This window comes from Taeniopygia guttata, chromosome 5 (genome assembly GCF_048771995.1).
Source record: "Taeniopygia guttata chromosome 5, bTaeGut7.mat, whole genome shotgun sequence".
Lineage (NCBI taxonomy): Eukaryota > Metazoa > Chordata > Aves > Passeriformes > Estrildidae > Taeniopygia > Taeniopygia guttata.
In genome coordinates this window covers 37955898-37977652 of record NC_133030.1, presented here as the reverse complement: position 1 = coordinate 37977652, position 21755 = coordinate 37955898, and the positions used below count along the sequence as shown (strand labels likewise).

At 36.4% G+C, this 21755-nt stretch overlaps 1 protein-coding gene across 1 annotated transcript in view; it reads right to left on the bottom strand.

Annotated features, from left to right (window-relative positions):
• SCFD1 (sec1 family domain containing 1) overlaps positions 1 to 21755 on the bottom strand; it is a 49407-nt gene that overhangs the window by 26807 nt on the left and 845 nt on the right. The window contains exons 2-14 of the mRNA XM_030274577.4: positions 17249 to 17319; positions 16494 to 16582; positions 15432 to 15522; positions 14548 to 14670; positions 13398 to 13485; positions 9733 to 9822; positions 8516 to 8571; positions 7469 to 7554; positions 5611 to 5710; positions 2321 to 2460; positions 1207 to 1297; positions 783 to 856; positions 154 to 235 (exon numbers count right to left, since the gene is read on the bottom strand). Of these exons, the coding sequence (XP_030130437.4) occupies positions 154 to 235; positions 783 to 856; positions 1207 to 1297; positions 2321 to 2460; positions 5611 to 5710; positions 7469 to 7554; positions 8516 to 8571; positions 9733 to 9822; positions 13398 to 13485; positions 14548 to 14670; positions 15432 to 15522; positions 16494 to 16582; positions 17249 to 17319 (1181 nt within the window). The remainder of the gene's footprint in view (positions 1 to 153; positions 236 to 782; positions 857 to 1206; positions 1298 to 2320; positions 2461 to 5610; positions 5711 to 7468; positions 7555 to 8515; positions 8572 to 9732; positions 9823 to 13397; positions 13486 to 14547; positions 14671 to 15431; positions 15523 to 16493; positions 16583 to 17248; positions 17320 to 21755) is intronic.

The following is a 21755-nucleotide window of genomic DNA, read 5'->3' as shown; positions in this document are numbered from 1 at the left end:
TCACCCTTCAACACTAAGTAATGCTACACAGTGAATTATGAAAAAGTAGCACATGGAGAAGGATAATTTTCTTATGTTCAATGCCTTAAATATATTCCTTAAGTTAAAGACTTAAGTTACTGACAGAAAACTCAAGTTAGAGAGCAATTGTACCTTTATGTGCTCCAAAACGGCTGTTGCAACATTCGTATGAAGATCAATGAGCCTCTTCTTTTCCAGAAGTTCTGGAAGAGAGCTGAAGAGATTAAATACAAAATAACCTGCTGATTTGCACTGTTAGTTGAATTGTGCACTGTATACAGTAGGTACTAAAATATTTATAGAATTATGGAACAGTCTGGGTTGGAAAGGATCTTTGAAAGCTAGTAAACCCTAAAATTACAGAATAGGTTGGAACTAAAAAAGACAATGCACAGATGTACTGATTCTCATAACCATACCTGAAGAAGGGGATTTCATTACCTTTTTTTTACAAAAGAATGCAGAGGTTGGGGATTTTGGTAGAAAAGTGCAAGCAAATCTATGATGCACTTAGATTACTTGTCTTTCCTGAGGAAAGACTCCAAAGTCAAACACATTGTAGAAGTTACATATGCAAGCACTGGTTTAGGACACTGCATTTAACTTTATCAGAATTATAAAGCATTTAGACTATATTATAAATCTGAACAGTCTCCATTTAAAGATATTTATTTCAAAGAATACTAAAATCACAATAACAGAAAAAATTAGAAATGGTTCACAGATAATTAAACAACAACAATGCATTATTGACTACTTACCTGACAGCTGAAGTTAGCTTAGCTGTATTATCTGAAAGCATACTTATTGCTCCTTCATCCTCCCCTTCAATGCCCTGGGTTTTGAGGAAGAGTTTGAAAAGAGGAATAAAAATAGTCATAATAAATACAAATATCATACACGTACATAAAATCAGTACATTTAGAATCTATTTTCTCATAATGGTATTAATGTCTGGATTGTATTTTTTGGTTAGTATGGAAGTTACATAATTGCAACACAAAAGAACAATAAATTGAAACTTCTCATGAAATATGGTACTTCTAGTCCTACTTTTAAGATTGTATCCTGCCTAAAATTCTGCATACAATAAAAATTTTTGTCTGTGGGATGACAGGGTGGGCTAGGCATCTCTACAAGCCCTATTATGTTTTACATGAAACACACACAGGTGATAAAACTTACCATGATACTTTTAAGTCTTTTGACTTCATCTTCTTGGGCTCTGTAAGATTCCAGTTCTTGCTGAACAGACTCTGCCACCTCTGGAAAAGGACTAATGCAATAGTCTGCATTAAGCTCAGTTAAATCAACAAACTGAAATACTAGAACCAGACAATAGAAACCTTTTTGGAAATAACAATACACAAATCATGCAGAAGAATCAAATCACTGAAAAATAATGACATCTTGACATAATGTAGGTTTACTAGAAGATATATCCACTATTTTCAATAACTGAATGTAATTTTGGTAAGAACAATTTTGAGCTCTGTAACAAAGACCTAACAGACAGTTATCATGGACAATGGATGCTGGCAATGATCATTCCTTATGCAGCAGTTTGACCCTGGTTGCATGCCCGTTGCTCACCAAGTGACTATCACTCCTCTACTCAGCAAGACTGGGTGGGGAGAAAGCGAGGTAGAAAAACCCCCAGAATCACGGGTCAAGATACAGGCAGTTGAAAAAAGGAAAGCTTATATGTGAAAACAAAGGAAAATGACAGGTTTTATTCTCTGCTTCCCACAAACAGATGATGTCCGGCCATTTCCCAGAAAGTAGGGCTTCAGTAGGCAGAGCAGTTGCTCCAGAGAAAAACATTTTTAAAAAATCCACTGAATGCTGCACACTTCTCCCTTCTCCTAGCTTTTATTGCTGAACAGTGGAATGGAATGGAATGGTATGGTATGGAAAGGTATGGAGTATCTCTTTGGTCAGTTTGGGTGAGCTGTCCTGGCTATGCCCCCTCCCAAGATTTTGCCCACCCTTAGCCTGTTGGTGAGGGGGAATGCTGGGGAGACAGCACTGATGCTGTGGGAACGCTGCTCAGCAGTAGCCAAAACACTGGTGCACTATCAACAACACCTTTCTAGCTGCCACTGCAAAGCACAGCACTGTGAGGACTGCTATGGGGAAATGAACTTCATCTCAGCTAGACCCAATACACCTTAAAAAAAAAAAGCCCCCAAGCTAGAAAATATTTTCAAATAAGCTTAAAACAGAACTGCCATACATGAAGAATACTTAGAATTTATACTGACTAAATGAATATAAACTGCATACCTTTACGGCTTACCTGCCCTTATGCTTTTGCCAGAATTTATCAGATATAGTTAAATCATAGGACTTCTTATTTTTTTTCTTAGGTCTAGCGCCTGCTGGAGTACTTTCTGTTCCAACTGATTCTTCCAAGTTAACCCTATTCAAATGGAAATCCTAAAATAAAGAAGAATCTTATGTAAATATTTGACAGTTTAATTGTTTATTCAGTCTTTTATACTCAACAAAATACTTTCTAGAGTATTTTCTAAAGAAATACTAACAAAGCTATTTCTTAGAACTTCTTAAGAAGACAGGAAACAGTTTACTAGTTAACTAGATAATAACAGCAATATAAGGACTCCAAAATTACTCATAGTTACTGAACTGTAATCAGTTTAATACTAAACAAGTCACTGAATGTTATGCAAAGACATTTGATTATCTCATATGCAAGCACTCTTCTGACACTGAACTTTGAACACTTTTCTGCACAGAAAATAAGTTATTTAGCAAGGACTGTGCTCTAGCAACTCCCCAAAACTTTGAAGTAGAAAAGTTTCTATGTTGCAGACAAAAAGTGTTTCTAAGTATGTTCACTTACATAACTACAACATATGTATCAAAGCTGCCAAGAAGCTGATGACATCAGCAACAGGATTATTCACTATGAGAACTATTTAGCCACACCTTCACAGCTCTTTCCCTAATTTTTTGAGCACTAGTAAAACAGTGAATGCATGATAAAACAAAACTTGGCAACAAAGCTGCTATTCTTCCATATAGTTTTTTGTCTTCCACAGATGCATGAACATTGAAAGTACATTGCTTTGCTAGAGGACAAAATTATGCTCACATCACCACACTGCTCCCTGTGGGTCTTCTCATTCTTTCCCCCACTGCTAAAGACTGCCCTGTATTTTCTGCAGCTTACCTATTCTCTCTGGTTTTCAACAAAGAGTATTAACAAGTAACTTGCTGACTTTGTCCTAGCTCTTTTCAAGGACATTTAAAGCTTCAAAGGTGCTCTTTGCTTGACAAATAATGATAGAGTGAAATCTTCAACTACAAAGAAACTGTTGTGAACCTTTTAGAATATATATTTTTTCCAGAAATAAAACATCACTTTATTATTTTCATTAAAGTATACAGAAATGGATCACTATGAGTGAAACTGTCAAAGTTTTAAAATGTTTCTAGTTATCCCTTGGCAGGGACTTAAATACTACAAATGATCCATGCCAAAACAGAAACATAACCAAGTAGCTACTCAAAGGAAACACATACACTTGATGAGCACAAACCTCATCTTACAGAGGTGTTTAATATTTCAGCAAAAAAAATAGTATATTTCAAGTACACATTATTTGATAAAAACTTGAACAGAAGAAAAATTAATCTGATTGCATATTTAGCTGTAATTTTTAATGGAGATCTACATTTTGGATACTTTTAACTCACCAGTGACCTGTGTTTTCAAGTTAGTTTTAGCATTTCCAGGTTTTCCTAAAATAATTCTTCTTGATTAGTGCTCTTCCTTTCAACTCCCCATTTTGTCCTATAAGGCTTTCTAACCTTGCCTCACATTTTTCTGTATCCTTTCTGATGAAAGGTTTTTTATTCATAAATAGAAATCTCCTCATGTAAGCATGTTTATGTGTAGAAACAGCATGGTTATAATCTCAACAGATGCAGCACTCAACTTTGTGCCTGGGTAGTTCAACACTGCACAGCATTCCTGGACTATTGTAACTGAGACCTTAAACAAAACCCAGTTTGTTTGAAAGTATAGTTTACATAATCAACATCTTGGTAACAATTTCATGGTTCGAATTTATGGTCCCTTAAAAGACTACTGCAGTTATTTCATGAAATGTTACGCTCAGTATGTGAAGAGTTTGGCAAGCTTGCCTTTAAGGTGAATAACTTGACTACTTTTGAAATTAAACATTTGCCCTTGTTGTGGAACCACAGACCACTTGGTTCCAATTTCACTATAAAAATTCCTGATCTATGTACTTTTAAGCTGCAACATTTAACAGGTTGGTCCAGAGAAACTACAGAAGCCTGATGCAGTAGAGAGCCAGTATCCTTGAGTAAATCTTCCAGTGTTATTCCAATACCCCACCAGATTTGTAGCACTAATTGTACTCAGCTTCCAGTACATCTTTGATCACTCTGTATCTTGATGAACTGAAGTCCTATCTCAACTCATGCTTGAGGCCACCCAACACTACTTTAAAAAGAAACCTGTAGAAATTCACTACTTCTACCTGAAAGTCTCTAGCCTGTTCAACAGCTACTGGAGAAAACTCAGTGGAAACTGTGTTTTTTTCAGGTACCCCTTTCCTAAAGAAACTAGGCCAAAAATTGTTATTTGCAGAAAGCACCCTTAAGTTTAAGAGGAGAGGACTTGTGATAATGAATTAATTACATAAAATAAAATTTACAAGCGCCCTAAAACATTATATTAGTGCTGAAATATTTACATCGTAGCAACACAAGTTTCTGGGCACTATGGATGGCTATACAGTCCACCACCAACTTTGCATATCAGTACGTATGTGCATGTGCATATTTCATGTATGCCTCTAACAGTCTCAATAAATAAATCCAAAATAATTCTCAAAGCTAGATATTGAAATTATTTCCACAAATAACTCTCAGCATATAAAAAAACCTCCAGATAACTACTACTCTTACTCCTTTTTTTTAAAATTATTTACTCCACATTTATACACAAAATCCACAAATCTGAAGTAAACAGAATGAGCTATCATTCAAGTGCATTTCTACTATTAGTTTTATAAAATAAACTTGAGGTAATAAAGGAAGCTTAAGGTTATCTAAATTTAAAAAAAAAATTAAAAGTCTGGTTTAGACTCCTTACAGTAGGACTGTATACCACTCTGCACTGAACACCTACACCACCTTGTGGAGAAAAACAGGAAAAATATTTTTAGAAGTTCAAACTAAAACCAAAACTGGTTTATAAACACATAAAAAGCATTTCTTTTTCAAAACTGAATTGCACTTAATGGAGTCTGGATATTACATAACATGCAGATCATGGGCTACTGGAAAAAAAAGCCAGGATTGGTGAATTAGCAATCTTCTGATGATACCAAGATTTCAACTTTTAAAATATTTTAGAAATTATTGCTAAATAAACCTTCTAGAGAAAATCTTCCAAGTTGTTCTTTATTAAAACAACTTCCAAATAAAACAGAAAAAACAGATTTTGTATTAAGAGAGAATCTGATAATAAGTTTTAACAACAGACTGAGTAAAAAATAGTTTTGGTAACAAAATCAGATTTATCCTTACCAGAACATCATGCACTAAAGCTTGGTATGTCCAAGTATGATGTAGAGGAGTTGCTAAATCTATGTTTCTGTCAACAAGGACTAATAAGGGCCTTTGGAAGCTGAAAAGATGATACTGTGTTAGTACTTCTTTAAACATGGTTAAAGCACCCCAGTAACATCCTGAGTGGTAACAGCCACCTTATCTATCTATTTCAAGATAAAAGCAAAACTGCCCCCTGCTGAGCCCATCCAGCCTTCCTGATAACTGGGGCTGATCACTATGATAAGTTCAATGAATCAAAGCCTAGTAATGATAAAAATATTATTTTATACCAAGTGAAATTACCAATATACAAATAGGGAGCAGAAGTTGAAACACTGAATAGCAACTAACTTTTCAAGTATTAACTAATACATCTTTGTGTGGATACACATTTGAGTTCCAAAAAACTGCTTCAGAGGGGAGTATTTGACCTTAATCCCCATTTACAATCCTCAAATATAAAATATCACTTCCAAGTGATTTAATTTTTCTCTTTGCTTTTATATAAAGTCCATACAAAATAAATTATGAACTTCTGAAAGACTCTGGAATTACTGTGGTAATTCCACTGGTACCCAATTTTGTGGTAAAAAATGCAGTCATGCCTAAAGGTCTTGGGCTATGGCTACATGGAAAATTTAAAGTGAAGATAGGAAGACTGTGAGCTGACAGAACATGATAACAACCATTTCTCTAAAGCACATTATCCCTACAAAAATGCAGTTGAAATGCATTTGAACAGAGAAAAAGCATTTAAATTCCATGCTCTAGATTCCCTTGCAGTAAGTATATTCACTTAAATATATAATCTCAAGAGCCTTAGTCACCTGATTCTGAAAAACTAAACTAAAGGTCTGAGACCATTCAACTGGTTAAAGTTTCCTATGTTTCCTTTACCTTGCATTTTAATTTTGAGGGCAATGATGCTACACTATAATGAAAACAAGCCATGCCTCAGAAGGAAAAGCAGTGCTTACAATTCAGTTCCCATGAAAATGAAGAAACTGCTTTTTCACAACTATTCTTTCTCTTTTCATGCTCATTCATTTTACCAACTGATGTTTTTGTGCCTTTTATCTAAGCTCCAAGCTCTGATCTTAATTTGAGATAGACGTATGATGACTGTTTTATACCCAGATAGCAGAATGTAAGTTTCCTTCAGCAATGGTCTTGACAATACAGCTCCTCCTTTTCATGTACAGTATAAGCTCTCATAACACACCTTCCTATGGCAGCCTGTGGAGTATTCAGCTACTAATCCCTGTATTCTGGAGGCAACAGTATACAGGGATGCTACTGAGAACACATCCTCAGATGCTCACAAGCATCCACAAAGGATTCAAATGGTCATGACTTAACAGACCCTAATTTTCCAGGTGGTAGTCCTCAAGCAGTATCCTCTGATCAAGATAGGGATCAGCTGACTTGCTTTTGATATAACTAAACTGGCAATAGCGTTCACAAGCAAGAAAATGGGTTTTTCTTTCTTCTAAAGGACTAAAAATTGCTCAGAGCTATGTTCAGACATCCAACTGCATTTAACAGTCCTGTAAACAGAGTGTATTTGCAGAAGTTTGGCTCTTGCTGGGTTTAGGGGCTGAACAAGATTAACTGGTTCATAACATAATTTCTGACTTACTGTCCTAGGACCATGCACTTAATAGTTACGAAAGTTTTTAAATGGGTTATGCTGTGGAATTGGAAAACTCCCTTGAAAGTATGTAAATTCTTTTAATATAGAATTTGAACCAAAATTTTGTAAACACAGTTTTCAGTACAGTGGTAACTTACCCAGACAACTCAAATACTAAAAATAAAATTATTAACACAATACCTGAACTGTCCAGCTCCGAGTGTGTCACCTGTAAAAAGACTGTTTCTGGCATCTCTTAGATTCTCTCTAAGCTTCTTATCCAGTTTCTGAGGACGGGAAAAAAAAAACACTTTTAACAAACTAATGGTTTCCTAACCTCTTTACATAATCAACATGAAAAGATTTATTATTTTTGTAGCATATAAATGTCTTAAATGCAGGAAGACTAGGTTCAGTGCATATAGGAAATAAAGAAATCTTGCATCTATTTTGTCCCTCCAGCATTTATATCTATGTCCAGGACTACACTGAAGATGTTTCCTTTATGTCTACTAATCGCCTCCCAGACAATTAGCACCCATTCCCTAAACATGCAAGTAAAAATACTAGTAGAAAGCATCAAGAGGGAACCACAGCAGAAGCAGCAAATTGGGCTGGCAGACACTGCCACACAATTGTTTCATAAAAGTGAGATTATCCTCAATATGAGTGGATGCACACTGCATGCTTAGGCTTAATCAGTATCACCATTTCACTGACAAAGAAAATGTGAAGAAGATGGAAGACATGAACCACAGTGACTCCTAATGAGGAGAGTTCTGTAGAGATTGTTAATTGTGATTTAGTTTGGTCACTTCATCCCTCTTTTATGATCCATGTCAGCTTAATTTGCTATACTAAAAATGTGTTATATTTACAAGCTTTCCCAGTAAGATAAAAAAAAAAATTCTTACTGATACACACAGAGGAACAAAGGCCCAACAGCCACTTTTTAAACTGGGTAGATGCAACTTAATTATAATGCCTCTTAGAAAATCCTGATAAAATCTAGATTAGGAATAATTATTTAAGTTTCTCATTATCTGATTCCCTAACATTACAGTTTCTACAGAGGTTCTGTGGAAATGAAATCTGAAAGGAAAGTGGATGTATCTCTTTCCCAGTTTTATTTCCTTCATAAGGAAAAGGATACAATGACACTAGATCTCTGTCTAGTACTGAGAAAAGTGAAAGTGATGTTTGGAAAGTTGTAAAGCAATGATAGGTATTTAGAAAAACAGTTCTTACCACTGCCACCATTTCAGCTGCAGTTCCTCTTGAGCATCTGATTATAGGTATAGCCCCTAGTAAAAGATACATTGACTTCTATGTGCATTGTCATTTTCAGATTCCTTAGTACATTATTTTTATAAACAACTTTAACATTCTGAGATTCAATATAAACTTACATTAAACTTTTCTCTTTCAGTCTTTAGCTATTAAACAAAAAAGACTATATAGAAATATTAAATAAAGTTTTACAGAAGTGAATACATCATACAACAATTTATGAGAAATAGAGTATATACTAGAAAGAAAGCTCATCCACTGTTGGAGGGGACAAACTATCTCGTACAGATGCATTAGAAGTTATTTTCAAAAGGCCAGAAGTCCCTTGAACGCAATAATAAATATTATACGACCACAATATATCTGTTACAATTCAGTGCTATGTCCAGGACGATGTATCTATGGTAATGCTATTTTCAACAGCATATTTTCCATTGGCTTTCAGGTTCAAAATATTTAGCTACTGTTTCTCACTTATCTATACAAATATGAAAATTCCAAACCCACAGATTTTAAGTGATTGAGGAAAAGACATGAATTTGTTCCACACTAACACTTGAAAGAACTGAATAGGTCCAATGAAATCTCTCTTGAACAGACTGCCCTATACCAATCCCCAGCTCCCCTTGTAGGAAAGCTATCTCAGATGGACCAATTTTAGTTACAACTTAAGTTAAATGTCATCACTATGAAAAATGTATCAGCTAACCATCAAGGAAACTCACAATAAAATAAGTAAACTTAATATATCTTCCTATTCCTTTAGGAAGTTATTTCAGTTAGATCTTTGCAGGGTTTGTGTGAAGACTTTTTTTCTTCTAATTCTGTGGTGTTTAGGTGGTTGATTTTATTTTTTGAGAATAACAAATCCAAACTCAAAGCACTAATATCTTCATTGCAAACTAGGATATTTTTAAAACAGTGAATGTAAACCCTTGCATTTCAGTATTCTCCTCCCATTGGTACTGAGACTAAGACTCAACTCCCATGAAGGCAAACCTTTATCGTACTTTGCATTGATATAAATCGTTAATTTGAGCATGATCATTATCCCACCTTGTGAATTATTGAGATTTTGGTCACAGATCTAATTCTGCTTTTAATTTTCTATATAAATTCACCAGACTTCTAGTTATCTCACTGATTATGGAAAATGCTAGAATTTGGAAACTTACCAAGTGTAACAAAAAAACAGAAGAGACTATCAACAATAGTGTCCATTATAGTTTCCATTTCGGTGTCTGTTATATCTGGTCGGTTAATGGCTAAAACAGTGTGGAAAAAAGAATAGGGTTAAATAAGTTTATGCCATTTTAATAGTGAGAGAGCAATCCTCTTCTTATCTGACGGCTGTTAGTAGTCAACAGCTTCTCTTGCAGAAGAGATTACATCCTGGAATGCTCCTCTCAGAACACCTGTTAGTTTCCACCCCCTTTTTTTTCTGAGAAAAAAACTGGCAGAACTTAATTATTGCTTACTGTATAAGGTCAAACACTATACAATAATTTCTAAATTGCTCACACTGCACAGGTATCTTTTGGATTGTTAGTATTGCATAAACAAAAACCTACTAAGAAACGTTATAAAAGAGAAATGGCCATCCACTTGGCTAACATTTTTCAGGAAAATTCTCAAGAATTACCAGTATAAAATAATTAATTATAGTATGCAGTTATCTATATTTAAAATTTCTAAATCCCACCTCTTGTATAGAGACTCCTTTTTTTCCTCATAAATATACCATCAGTCTCTAAATTAGGGGTAATTCCCAAGTTACGAAATATTTTACTTGACAGATAAGAGAGATTTCCTTCACACATTTAGGTCAGAACAGAAGACATACAGCAACATTTCTCTTTAGTAACTAACCGTGACAATAATATAACAGCCAACAGGAAATATCAAACCAAATCTTATCACAGATCTCAAGTCAAACACTATCTCAGGATTCACGCCATAAATCCTATCCTTGTTTGTCTTTACCTTTAAAAATTTCTCACATAATTACCGTATTGTCTTATCCTCTTTCTTCAAAAATAAATTTCAAAGCTCTAAACATTAATAAGCCTTCCATCCTAAACTTATGCATGGGCAGCCATAACCATTCTCTAAAGATGATTTTTTCCCCCAGCTTTTCTCCTGGAAGAACTGTAGAGATATGGATTATATTTCAGCAACTACACTTAGTAAGCTAAAGTTTTGACTCAGCTGACAGCAGCATTAGAAGTTTCAAGTCTCTGAAATATCAGCACCAAAAAAGGCAGACCATTCCTAATATCTGTATTTTTCTATAATGACAAAGCTTTGAAGAAATTCACTGGGGCTATCATTCTGTAGTTACCTCCAACTAATCGTCTCCTGGTTTACAGGGGGGAAATAACCTCATTTTTACTCTCTTGCCTTCTCGGATTTTAAAATTTATTTCCCATCCTGTTAATATGTTTAAAGTACTCATTTCTGACATTCCAGTGATCTGCACACTGTCAGTGCCTTCTGATTTTGTCTACCATGCACATTTTATGAACACATTCCTCTTCTTGTACCATAGCAACTAACACAGATACTTCATATTCCTGCTCCTTAGATCAATGTTTGAGAAACTTCATTAAGCATCTTTTGGCAAAATGTTTTACTGTGTTTTCCATAAGTTTCTCTCTCTCCACTCTAACAAGCTTATGGGAAATGCAGCTATTACAGAAAAGTAAGCATAGATCTCCTACATTTTCCTGTTGTATTACAAAATTCAACCAAATTGTAAGGAATGGTAAAGAAGCACTCAAATAACATGAAACAGGATGTCTCAAATATCAACTTCATGCCAATATTACTCATTTACTCTTTCTTATACATTGTCTTAGAAAATTAGAATCAGAGGAAGCCTGAGGGATTAACTAGTTGAACCTCCTTTCTGAAGATGAGTTAAACCCATGTAATTTCTGTATCTAAATCAATTCAAAGAGCTTCCCAGTCATAAAAACATCATAATATTTATAGGTAATCTAATATTTCACTATTTTTAAAGTTAGAAAGTGCTCCTAATATCTGATCAGAAACCTTCTTGCTGCATTTAAACCCATCACTTCTTGTCCATTACTGAACAGAGAGAACGTATTGAGCCCTTTGTCTAGGAAAGTCCTTCACATAATTGAAGGATTTTATATTGCTTATTTGTCCTGACATTACCTCTCTGTAAAAGCAATCACACAGCCAAGGAATCAGGAGACTGAAAAGCAACCTGTTTTGTGATATTTGTTCTTAGTTCACCTATTCAGATATATTTGTGGTCACACACAACAGGGCTGCTGCAAGAATAGCAGCCATCTTTAAGTACCCTCAGATTTACACTGACTTTTGTAGATTATGAAAATTGCAGTCTCCTGCCAGGGTTACTCTCCACAGGCAAAAAAAAGCTCACTTCTTCACCTCTGCACTCCTACTGCCTGTCTCTGTCAGATCTAGAACTCACACAAGGAGACAGATCAGCTACCAAGCTCTAATGGAAAACACATCACTCCCTGTGGGAGATCAGATTTCTGTTCCATGAGCTTTTGGAAACAGCCCACTTCTACATTGGTTTAAACATGCTGGCAAATTTCAGCAGCCCAAGACAGGAAAACAAGCCAGATAGAAACTGATGGGTGTAAAACATTTTCAGTTATTTTAATTCAAATTCCTTGTTAGCATAAGGAATCTTATGACAGTCAATTAAGTAACTTTATATACACAGGAACACATCACAAAACAATTACTATTAAAACTCTTCAACATCAGGTTTTAGTGAAAAAAATTAAATCTGCCTTTCAAACAAAAATCCCCTTCATTCTGCCAATGGAATCAATCCCCAGTGTGAGCTACAACTCAGTTATTATGGATCCAGTTTTAAAGAAAGGTACTGACATCAGATATTGGAAAAGAAAGGAGAAAAATTTTACTGCTAAATATTAGACATGCAGAGACTTCTCATTTCTGTCTGGTCACTAGGGAGTATTCTATGCACCAAGAATTAGCTGTGTGACTTTGTGACTACACTAAAGCAATGAGGAGCTGCTGCAAAAATTTCAGATCCTGCAGGTCTGAAATTACTGGTTCTGATGTAAAAAAGAGGAAAACAATAGCAGAAGCAGCCAGAAAACATACCCTGTAACATCCAGAGTAATGGGCAGGAATGGTAGCACCCTGTACATTTAGCACACTGAATGGGTCAGAGGTGTACATAAAATCAGCACACTGGAGGAAGGAAATCACATGGACAATTATGACAACTAGTATGTATGCTGACTTGAGCTGCCATAGCACCAAGGCCACTGACCTAAGGCAGCCACTTGCTTTACTTGCTTTTCCTGCTAGGTTCCAAACCAAGTTGAACAGAAGTATCAAGAAAAAAAAAAAAGAGTTCCAGGAGGCTGACTTCACTTGCAACTCTGAAACTTTATGAAGAAGATGACATGCTTGGCTCACATGTTTGCAGAAGCAATCAGTATTACTTATCGTCTAGAATGCCCTTTCCCACCCACAGTGACTATCTACATATGAAAACAATATGTAATCTGTCCAACATTATTTGTTCTATAAAAAGTGCTATTATCCATAAATGTCTATACCACACTTGTTATTTTAAAATATGTATCTATTTTTCAGTACCACAATCACCATGTAATAAAACATGCTGAAATTAACACCTAAGAACTGCTTCTTTCATGATTTTACATAACGAACAGATTATCCTGAATTGTGAGCAGATCAAAGCAAAATGAAGTAATTGCTGGTTATTAGCTACAACTTCAAAAGTGAATTTCAATTTCAGACATTCCTGTATAATTTTTATAAAAATTCTACTTACCACGGTATGAAACAAGTTCTTTGTTTTGGTTACACAATACAAACATATCATCTTCTAAAGTAATAAAATTAAGATATTGATCGAACACCTAAAAAGCAAGGAATAATGGTCAGAATAATTCAGAGTGAAGCATAAAAATAAACTATACGTGATTTACTGCTACAATTTACAGAAGTATCTATTAAAAAATACAATATATAATTTATGAATTAAAAAGCCTGTGAAAGGGTTGAGTGATTAATCCCAAATATTAGAGCACTGGAAAGTGCCAGGACTGTTCAACTGTTTCTGTGCACAAAGTTTTAGCAGCCAAGTATCACTGAAAAAACACGCGGAGGACATTTCATTATTACAGGCTCCCTTTTTATGAACATGAAGGACTACAACATAATCAGCACTGAGCTCTCAGGCAGGAGAGAGGAAAGAGGGCAGTATCTGAACAATAAGACATTACAGCTCATGAATTCTAATTATTCTGTAACACACCTGTGTATTCAGGAAAAAAATTAAACTCCTCTATAACATAAACTATTAATGAGACATCACAACTGAAAAACAGATTAAAGAAAGTTAGTTTACAGTGCTATACTAATTTCCTGCTGCTGAGAACCTAAGGCTTAAACAATACTAGTAGTGTTCATTTTATTTCACAACGGGTTCTTTCCCTCATGCCAGCAGTACTAACTGGAGTGAGAAAAAGTGAATGTATTTAAGTGTATTACTTAGTAATTTACAGGTTTTGGTACAGCCATTCAACAAAAATAAACGTAAATCCCTAACACATGCCTTTAAATCATAAAGGTACAGGAGAGTACTCAGTAAAAGTGTGTACATATGAAATATTATTTCTAATGAGAACTGCACTCCTACTGCTCTTTTTGTTTATTTTTGAGATAATACAGAAACATCTATACACTGAAAGCACTTATTCAGCGGATGTGATCAGGAATCCTCTGAAACCACTGTATTTCCCCTCTTATCATTTAGCCCAAAAGCCTTGCAACACTTTGACTTGTGACAGCTGAAGTACAGTACTAAGCTGTGTTACTGGGATAACTGTAGGTTCTGTTTTTTTCCCCAGTATGCCTGAAAATAAGAATGCAGTGACACCTTTAATGTGCTAATATTAGGGACTGGGGGACTATCTTACCTTAGCCACTTGAGTAACTGCATTAGCACCTATAGCAGCATTCGCAATATCTTCCAATTTACTTCTTGAAATGGCAGAAATGAAGTTTAAATAGTAAGACTCATAAAGCTGGTTTCGAAGATCCTAAAAGAATGGAAAATTTCCTGAATAAGTACTAATACATTCCTGACTAATTAAAAGAAGAAATCATACTTTTACTATTTAATGTTACAGTTACTGACAATCAAACTAAACCTTCAGAAGTGCTTAGCTGTCTGTTCATACAATTCTACACATGGTGTTTTGATTACATATCCAGATATAGACAACTTACCACAAAACTGCAAAAAAACAGGAAATGACACTTAAGCAGAAAGGCAGCAATTGCTATTCCACACCTTACTGCTGACCAAAAATACTCCTTGCTCTTCTCCTTACTTTGGCAAAGCTTACAACCTTCCCTCCATCTCCTTACCAGAAATGTGAAAATTTGAGGTTAGCCTAGCCCAGTCTTCCCACTCAAAGCAGTACCAAATGGTGCAGGTGGCTCAGGATAGTGTTCAGTCAGGTTCTGAACCTCTCCAATGATGGAGACTCCACAATTTCTCCAGGCAATCTGTTCCAGTGTTCGGCCACCCTCATTAAAATAGCTTTTTCTAATGTTAAATGGAATATTTGTACCCACTGCCTCTTGTCTTTTCACTCCTCAAACTCTCTCTGAAACACATGAGAGACATGTTTACCCTTCTACTTGCTGGGAAATTGAAATTTTGCATAATAATATTTTGGGTAATATTTTTCTGACAAATATGTGCTAGTAGTTACAGTCACATTCTGGTGACTGCAGGATTACTTCAGACACCTTATTTTGTGGGCTCTTTTGAAACATTACAGATACAAGTTACCTGGCACATTCTGTCAATATTTTCTTCTGTTGGCATTACAAAGTAAACAGCTGGAACATCTGGAATAGCATCCCGATCTGAATGCAAAAGCCTGACAGGAAGAAAAAAGACATCTCCAATGTGTTTTTTCTCTGACATGTATAAAATAAAAATGTTAAATTATTTATTTTTACAGACAAATGAAATTTCCTACAATAGCCTTCTACATTTAGCTAGAATTTTAGCAAGAAAAGAAATCACATTTGTGTATTTTTTGGCTGAATATATTAACAGATGTGTTCAAATTTTATTCAAAGATGAGAAAAGGCTTTACAAATGTTCAAGAACAGATTATCCATTCAGAGGAAACTAAAATACTGCATCCACAAAGTTCATATGTGAACAGTTGATGTGGTAAAAACCACTATATTTAATTCTATTAAACTTGCCTTTCCTGCTTGAAGACAAGCTGCTTACATGTTTTTCTCATGTTTCTGCTGATGTGTAAGGTTGAACTGTTTCCATTTCTAGCCTTCACTTAGCAAAAGTTAACAAACTTGGAAAAAAATGCACGTACGTTCAAAGTTTCTTCATGACTATTACCACAGCTAAGGAATGACAATGGACTAGGTAAATGTACTCTGGGGAAAAAGACATGAGAAATCTCTTAAAATAATACCTGAAGATTTCAGATGTTTGACAGCAGACAAGTAAAATCTATGTGTAAAAAGATAAGCAAAGAACATACACAGTCCTATGAAACAGTCTGTGCAAATATAATTTCAACATATATGACTGTAAAAGGATTTGTAGAGACAAATGTCAACGCAAGAACTATTGATTAATTTTTATTTTTGAAGAAGGCCTGTTTTGAGCAAGAAATCCTAGTGAACAGTGTTTGGAACGATCTCTCCACTCCCAGATTCTGTGTAATGGCATCTGATTTTAGGAACAAGTCAGTGTATAATTTTTATTCTAGCAGTTATTTATTCAATGATATTTCATTGATTTGTTAATTATTTTGGGGAATATTAAATAATGTTCTTTTAAGAAAAGAATTCCCAATTTTTTAAAAGTACTTACAGATGCAAAGTGATCCCCATATCCCTCAGCTCTTTCACTGAAAGCAAAGGTGAGATGATATCTTGGCCAAATCTGTCATAAATGAGAACCTGAAACAGATACACATCATCTTATAAAGTGCTGTAAAAAGTGGATACTGTAGAATACTGTGGATACAGGAATTCAGGTTTAGGGAACTACTACCCTAACTTCAAAAGTGCTTCAACATCTAAACATATACCAATTTATAATAAACCATTAGTTTGTCATGGACTTCCATTTGTGCATACAAATAAATAAATATAAAAGAAAAAAACAAGAGGAAACTTGGTGATAAAGGGGGGAAAATAACCACCATTTCCACCTCCTGAAAAGTATCTTGTCAAACAAAAGTTTGCAGAGTTTTCCTGACTGCATTTTGGAGAAAACAAGAGGAAAATCAGAAGAGAAAATAGGAATTAGTGAAAAAAGACAACAGATGAAGAGACAGAATATATGCTTCATAGTAGTAAAAACTCCTCATGACCTACAAGTTACATTTTAAAGGTAATAAAGCCAGCCTGAGCTCAGATTCTTCAAGCTATCAATAATTCTTCCATTTGAATGGAGTTCTTTCTCACTCTGGTATTTTTTCAGCAGTTCTGATACTCATTTCTATGTATTTACAATACAGGAAAAGATATTTTGTAGAAGTTAATAACAAAAGAAAGATGAACTCGATTTAGTTAAAACCTGCAAATCTGAACTTTTCTGAACACCATTACAAAAGTTCTTACCTTCCATACTGGTTCTCCTGTGCTGTTTTTAACTGGAGGAACATTGAAGTTCAGCATACGTTTCAAAGCCACTGGAAAATAAACCCAAAGAATGCTTTACTCTCTTTACACTTCAACAACAGTGACTGAAGACTTTAGCAGGATTTCATTATACATTTAATTTGAAAGGAATACCATCACAAAATATAAATAAAAGAAGTCATGTTTTCATTATTTTTATGCAGCTTTGACTGACAAGTGGCTCACATCTGCTAGAATTTATGGACTCAAAGGACACAGCAAACGGCAAAGAAACAAGTTCTAAAATATTAACTCTCCTTAGCTATACAGGCTATATTGTAACATGGTTTGCCTTAAAAATAATTCCTGTATCTTCTTGAAGGTGTATTCTATCCAGTGGGAGCTAGTTTGCTTTATTTCCCAGTCTGCTTTCCGTACCCCACAGGAACAACACCGTACACACCAAACAAAAAATACCTTTATGCCTGACTAAAATCAATACACAGTTTGAAAGATTTTGAGAACTCATATGAAGAAATTGCCGGTTTAAGGGATACAAAAATACCTTAGTTTTCCTTAGCAGGAAAACTCTCTGGAAGATGAATGAACTTCAATTTAACTTTCCATTCCACATACAAACCAAAGCAGATTGTTTTACCTACCTCTAATTTATAAATTTGTTATGTAATGAATCCTTATTTATCTGATTAAACAACGCAGTATGTCCTGTTCTCCTATCTTTGACTAGCAGCAAAAGATGATTTGTGCTATAGTGCTGGTTCACTTAAATCTCATAACAAAATCATCACAGAGTTTTGCAGAGGAAAAACTTGGAAGAAATTAGAGTGATGGATACCACTTAGCTCATAAATGGAGAGCAGTAGAAACAATTCTGACTCTGGCTGAATGAACATAGTGCAGTTCCTGGGATCTACAGTATCACAAGACATCTCAGGCTGGAGAGGATCTTGGAAGACCTCCAGTCCAGCCTCCTGCCTAAGGAGGCTTGGCTCTGAGGCTAGGCCAGGCTGCTCAGAGCTTTATCTAGTCAGCTCTCCATGGATGGAGATGCCACAACCACATTGTGCAACCCGTGGCACTGACTGTCCTTGTGGAGAAAAAGCTTTTCCTTACATCCAGTTTGAACAGCTTGTTTATATTATACAATTTATGCCAATTGTGCTTCACCCTACTGCCATTCACCACTACAAAGGGCCATCTTCTCACTGCTGCCCATATGTATTTGGGGGCTGCTGTAGAGTCCACCCTGAAGCCACCAGGAGAAAACTCCAGGTGGAACAAGCCTTAGTGCTACAGCCTCACCAGGGCCTCTGACCACCTTGGTCACCCTGCTGACTCCCTTCAGCTGATGGTCCACTGGGACCCCTGCAGGTCTTTTTGACAAAGCTGCTCTCCAGTCTTGCAACCCCCCACATTACTGCCTGTATGTGCAAGGGGTTCTTCCTTTACAAGGGCAGGAATTTGTCATCATTAAATTTCATAAGATCTCCACTGGCCCATTCCTCTTGTCCATCTAGATGCCTCCTAATAGCAGCTCTGCCCTCAAATAGAAGAGATTCCCCTAGTTTGCTGTCACCTGCACACTTAATCAGAGTACACTCTGACAATGCCCTCCATGTGACTGATAGACATTTTAAACAGGAGAGGTCACAGAACACACTCATGGAGTGCTCTAGTTGTTACCAGCCTCTAGGTAATTATGTGTGATTAATTACAAACCCTTTGAGCTTGACCATCCAACCAGTTTTTTTAATGTAGCTAGTTGTTCGTCTATCCAGTCCATGACATCGTAACTTGGATATAACACCATGGTGTCAAAAGCTTTGCTGAAGTCAAGGTAAATTAAATACTGTGCAGTTGCTTATAAACCCAGTCATTTTATCTCTGAAGGCTATTAGGTTGGTCAGGCATGATTTACCGTACATAAATTCATGCATGCATTTTCTCTCATGTGATAAGAAGAATTTTCCAATAGGATTTACTAAATGATTGACTCCAAAGTGACACTGAGGTCTGGAAGCATTTGTAGGTACTGCAAAGGCAGCACTGCCTACCTCAGCCCTAGCTGTCTCAGTCTATCTGTGTCACCATTATATGACCAGCTCCATTTAGCAAAGATCCAACCTTTTTTATTATTTACATTTTTGCTAACACTAATGTTGCAGCAGAAGCACTTATCTTTTCTCAAGATACATGCTGCACAGCTCAACCTCAGTGAACTCTGGCTGTCCTATTATCATCTATGCATGGCCAGGCAGTGTTTCTGATGCCCTGCTTCCTCCTGTGTACTGCCCTTTCAAAAGACATTACTAGAAGTGAAACACAAATGTGGGAAAATCCAAGCTAGCACTGAGTGCTGAGTCTTGATGGACTCCAGCCTTCCACTTGCTTCATACTTTTTCCTTTTCGTTTTTAAACACCATGAAGCAGCTCTGAAAATTGATTACAGGCTGCTCCTGGATTCTCTGGCCCCTCGCTGCTGGTGACATCTTTAGCCATATGAGCAATTTTATATAAAGCTGTATCGTTATGTGCTTTGGTACTACCACAGCTGAAGCAGCTGCATTGCAGAGTTTATTATTTAAAGTAAAACTTGGCATAAGCTCTCTGCTAAGAAAGAGTAATCAGACTAGTAACGTGCTGTGACAATCATGGCAACATTCAGCAAGTGTCCGAGTTCCTTTTTTGTATTCATTTTGTCATTTCATTTATATTAATGCTGAATGTTCTCTGGGGCAAGGATCAGGTTTTTACTGCGCTTGCACAATTATATGCTTTTGTTATGAAACCAATCCTGGTTATGAACCAGGATAAAGGTCACAACAGATGGTGCACATACATGGTAAGACCATAACTAAACGATAAGAAACCTTTTTCTGAGTACATTTTAGTTGTTGAATCTAGCTCATTGGAAAAGACCTCTTTAACAGAACACAACATGGATTTAGTTGTAAAGGCTTACTGAAATAATCAAGTAACAATTGGTGACATGGAGAGTGGGACTGAATGCACCTGCAGCAAGTCTGCCAATGACATCAAGCTGTGTATGGTCAAAAAATCACAGAATCATTCAGGCTGGAAAAGACCTCCGGGATCAGTGAGTCCAACCTTTGACTGATCACCACTTTTTCAACCAGATCATAGCACCAAGTGCCATGTCCAGCTGAACATCTCCAGGGATGGTAACTCTACCACCTCCATGGGCAGTTCATTCCAATGTATAACCCTTTCCATGAAGAAAGTCCTCCTGAATAAGCTGGAGAGAAGGGAGAGGCACCCTGACAGGCTTGAGAGGTGGGCCTGTGTAACCCTCAGGAAGTTCAGCAAGCCTAAGTGCAAGCTCCTGCACCTAGGTCAGGGAACTCCCAAGCACAAATACAGGTTGGACAGAGAATGGATTTAGAGCAACCTTGAGGAGGACTTGGGGGTGTTGGTACATGAGAAGTTTGACATGACCTGGCAATGTGCACCTGCAGCCCAGAAAGCCAACCGTATTCTGGGCTGCATCCAAAGCAGTGTGGCCAGCAGGATGAGAGAGGGGCCCCTCTGTTTTCCTCTGGTGAGATCCTGCCTGGAGTACTACACCCACATCTGGGCCCAACATAAGAAGAACTTGAACCTGTTAGACTGAAGTCCAGAGGAGGAACATCAAGATGATCAGAGGAGTGGAGTACCTCTCCTATGAGGAAAGGCTGAGAGAGTTTGCTTTGTTCAGCCTGGAGAAGAGAAGGCTCCAGGGAGACCTTATAGTGCCTTCCAGTACCTAAATGGAGTTACAAGAGTCCTGGAGAGGGACTTTTCACAACAGCATGTAATAATAGGACAAGGGGGAATGGCCTTAAATGGAGACAGTAGGTTTAGATGAGATATAAAGTTGAAACTCTTCCCTATGAGGGTTGTGAGGCTCTGGAACTGGTTGTACAGAGAGGCTGTGGATACCCTATACCTGGAAGTGTTCAAGGCCACGCTGGAGAGGGCTTTAAAGAACCTGATGTAGTGAAAGGTGTTGCTGTCCATAGCAGGCAGGGAGTTAGATGATCTCCAAGGTACCTTTCAACCCAAACCACACCATGAACACTGTGAAACAGAATAGAAGAGAATAAAGCTGTACAGAATACAAGCTCAAAGAAAATAGGCTTTATTAGAAAGATAGCAAAGAGACGATAACCAAAGGACTTCAGAAGAACATCAAATAGCACTATCAATGGTAGATGGCAGAGGAATGAGATTACAAAAAAGTACAGTAGTACCAAAAAAATTAGCATAGTAGTAATATATTAAAGGTCCATAGAGACCGTGACTGAGATTTTAGCCAGATGATTTGAAACATTTCATGCTAACTAAATGCATCTGGAATTCTCTATACCACCAAAGATACTGCAGCTGTCAAGGAGAAAGTGTTGAGATTACAGCTGAACTACTGATTACAACTTCAGCAAGAAAGGGAAGTAGAAGACTATGGAGCTGACATTACCTGTGCTTTAGG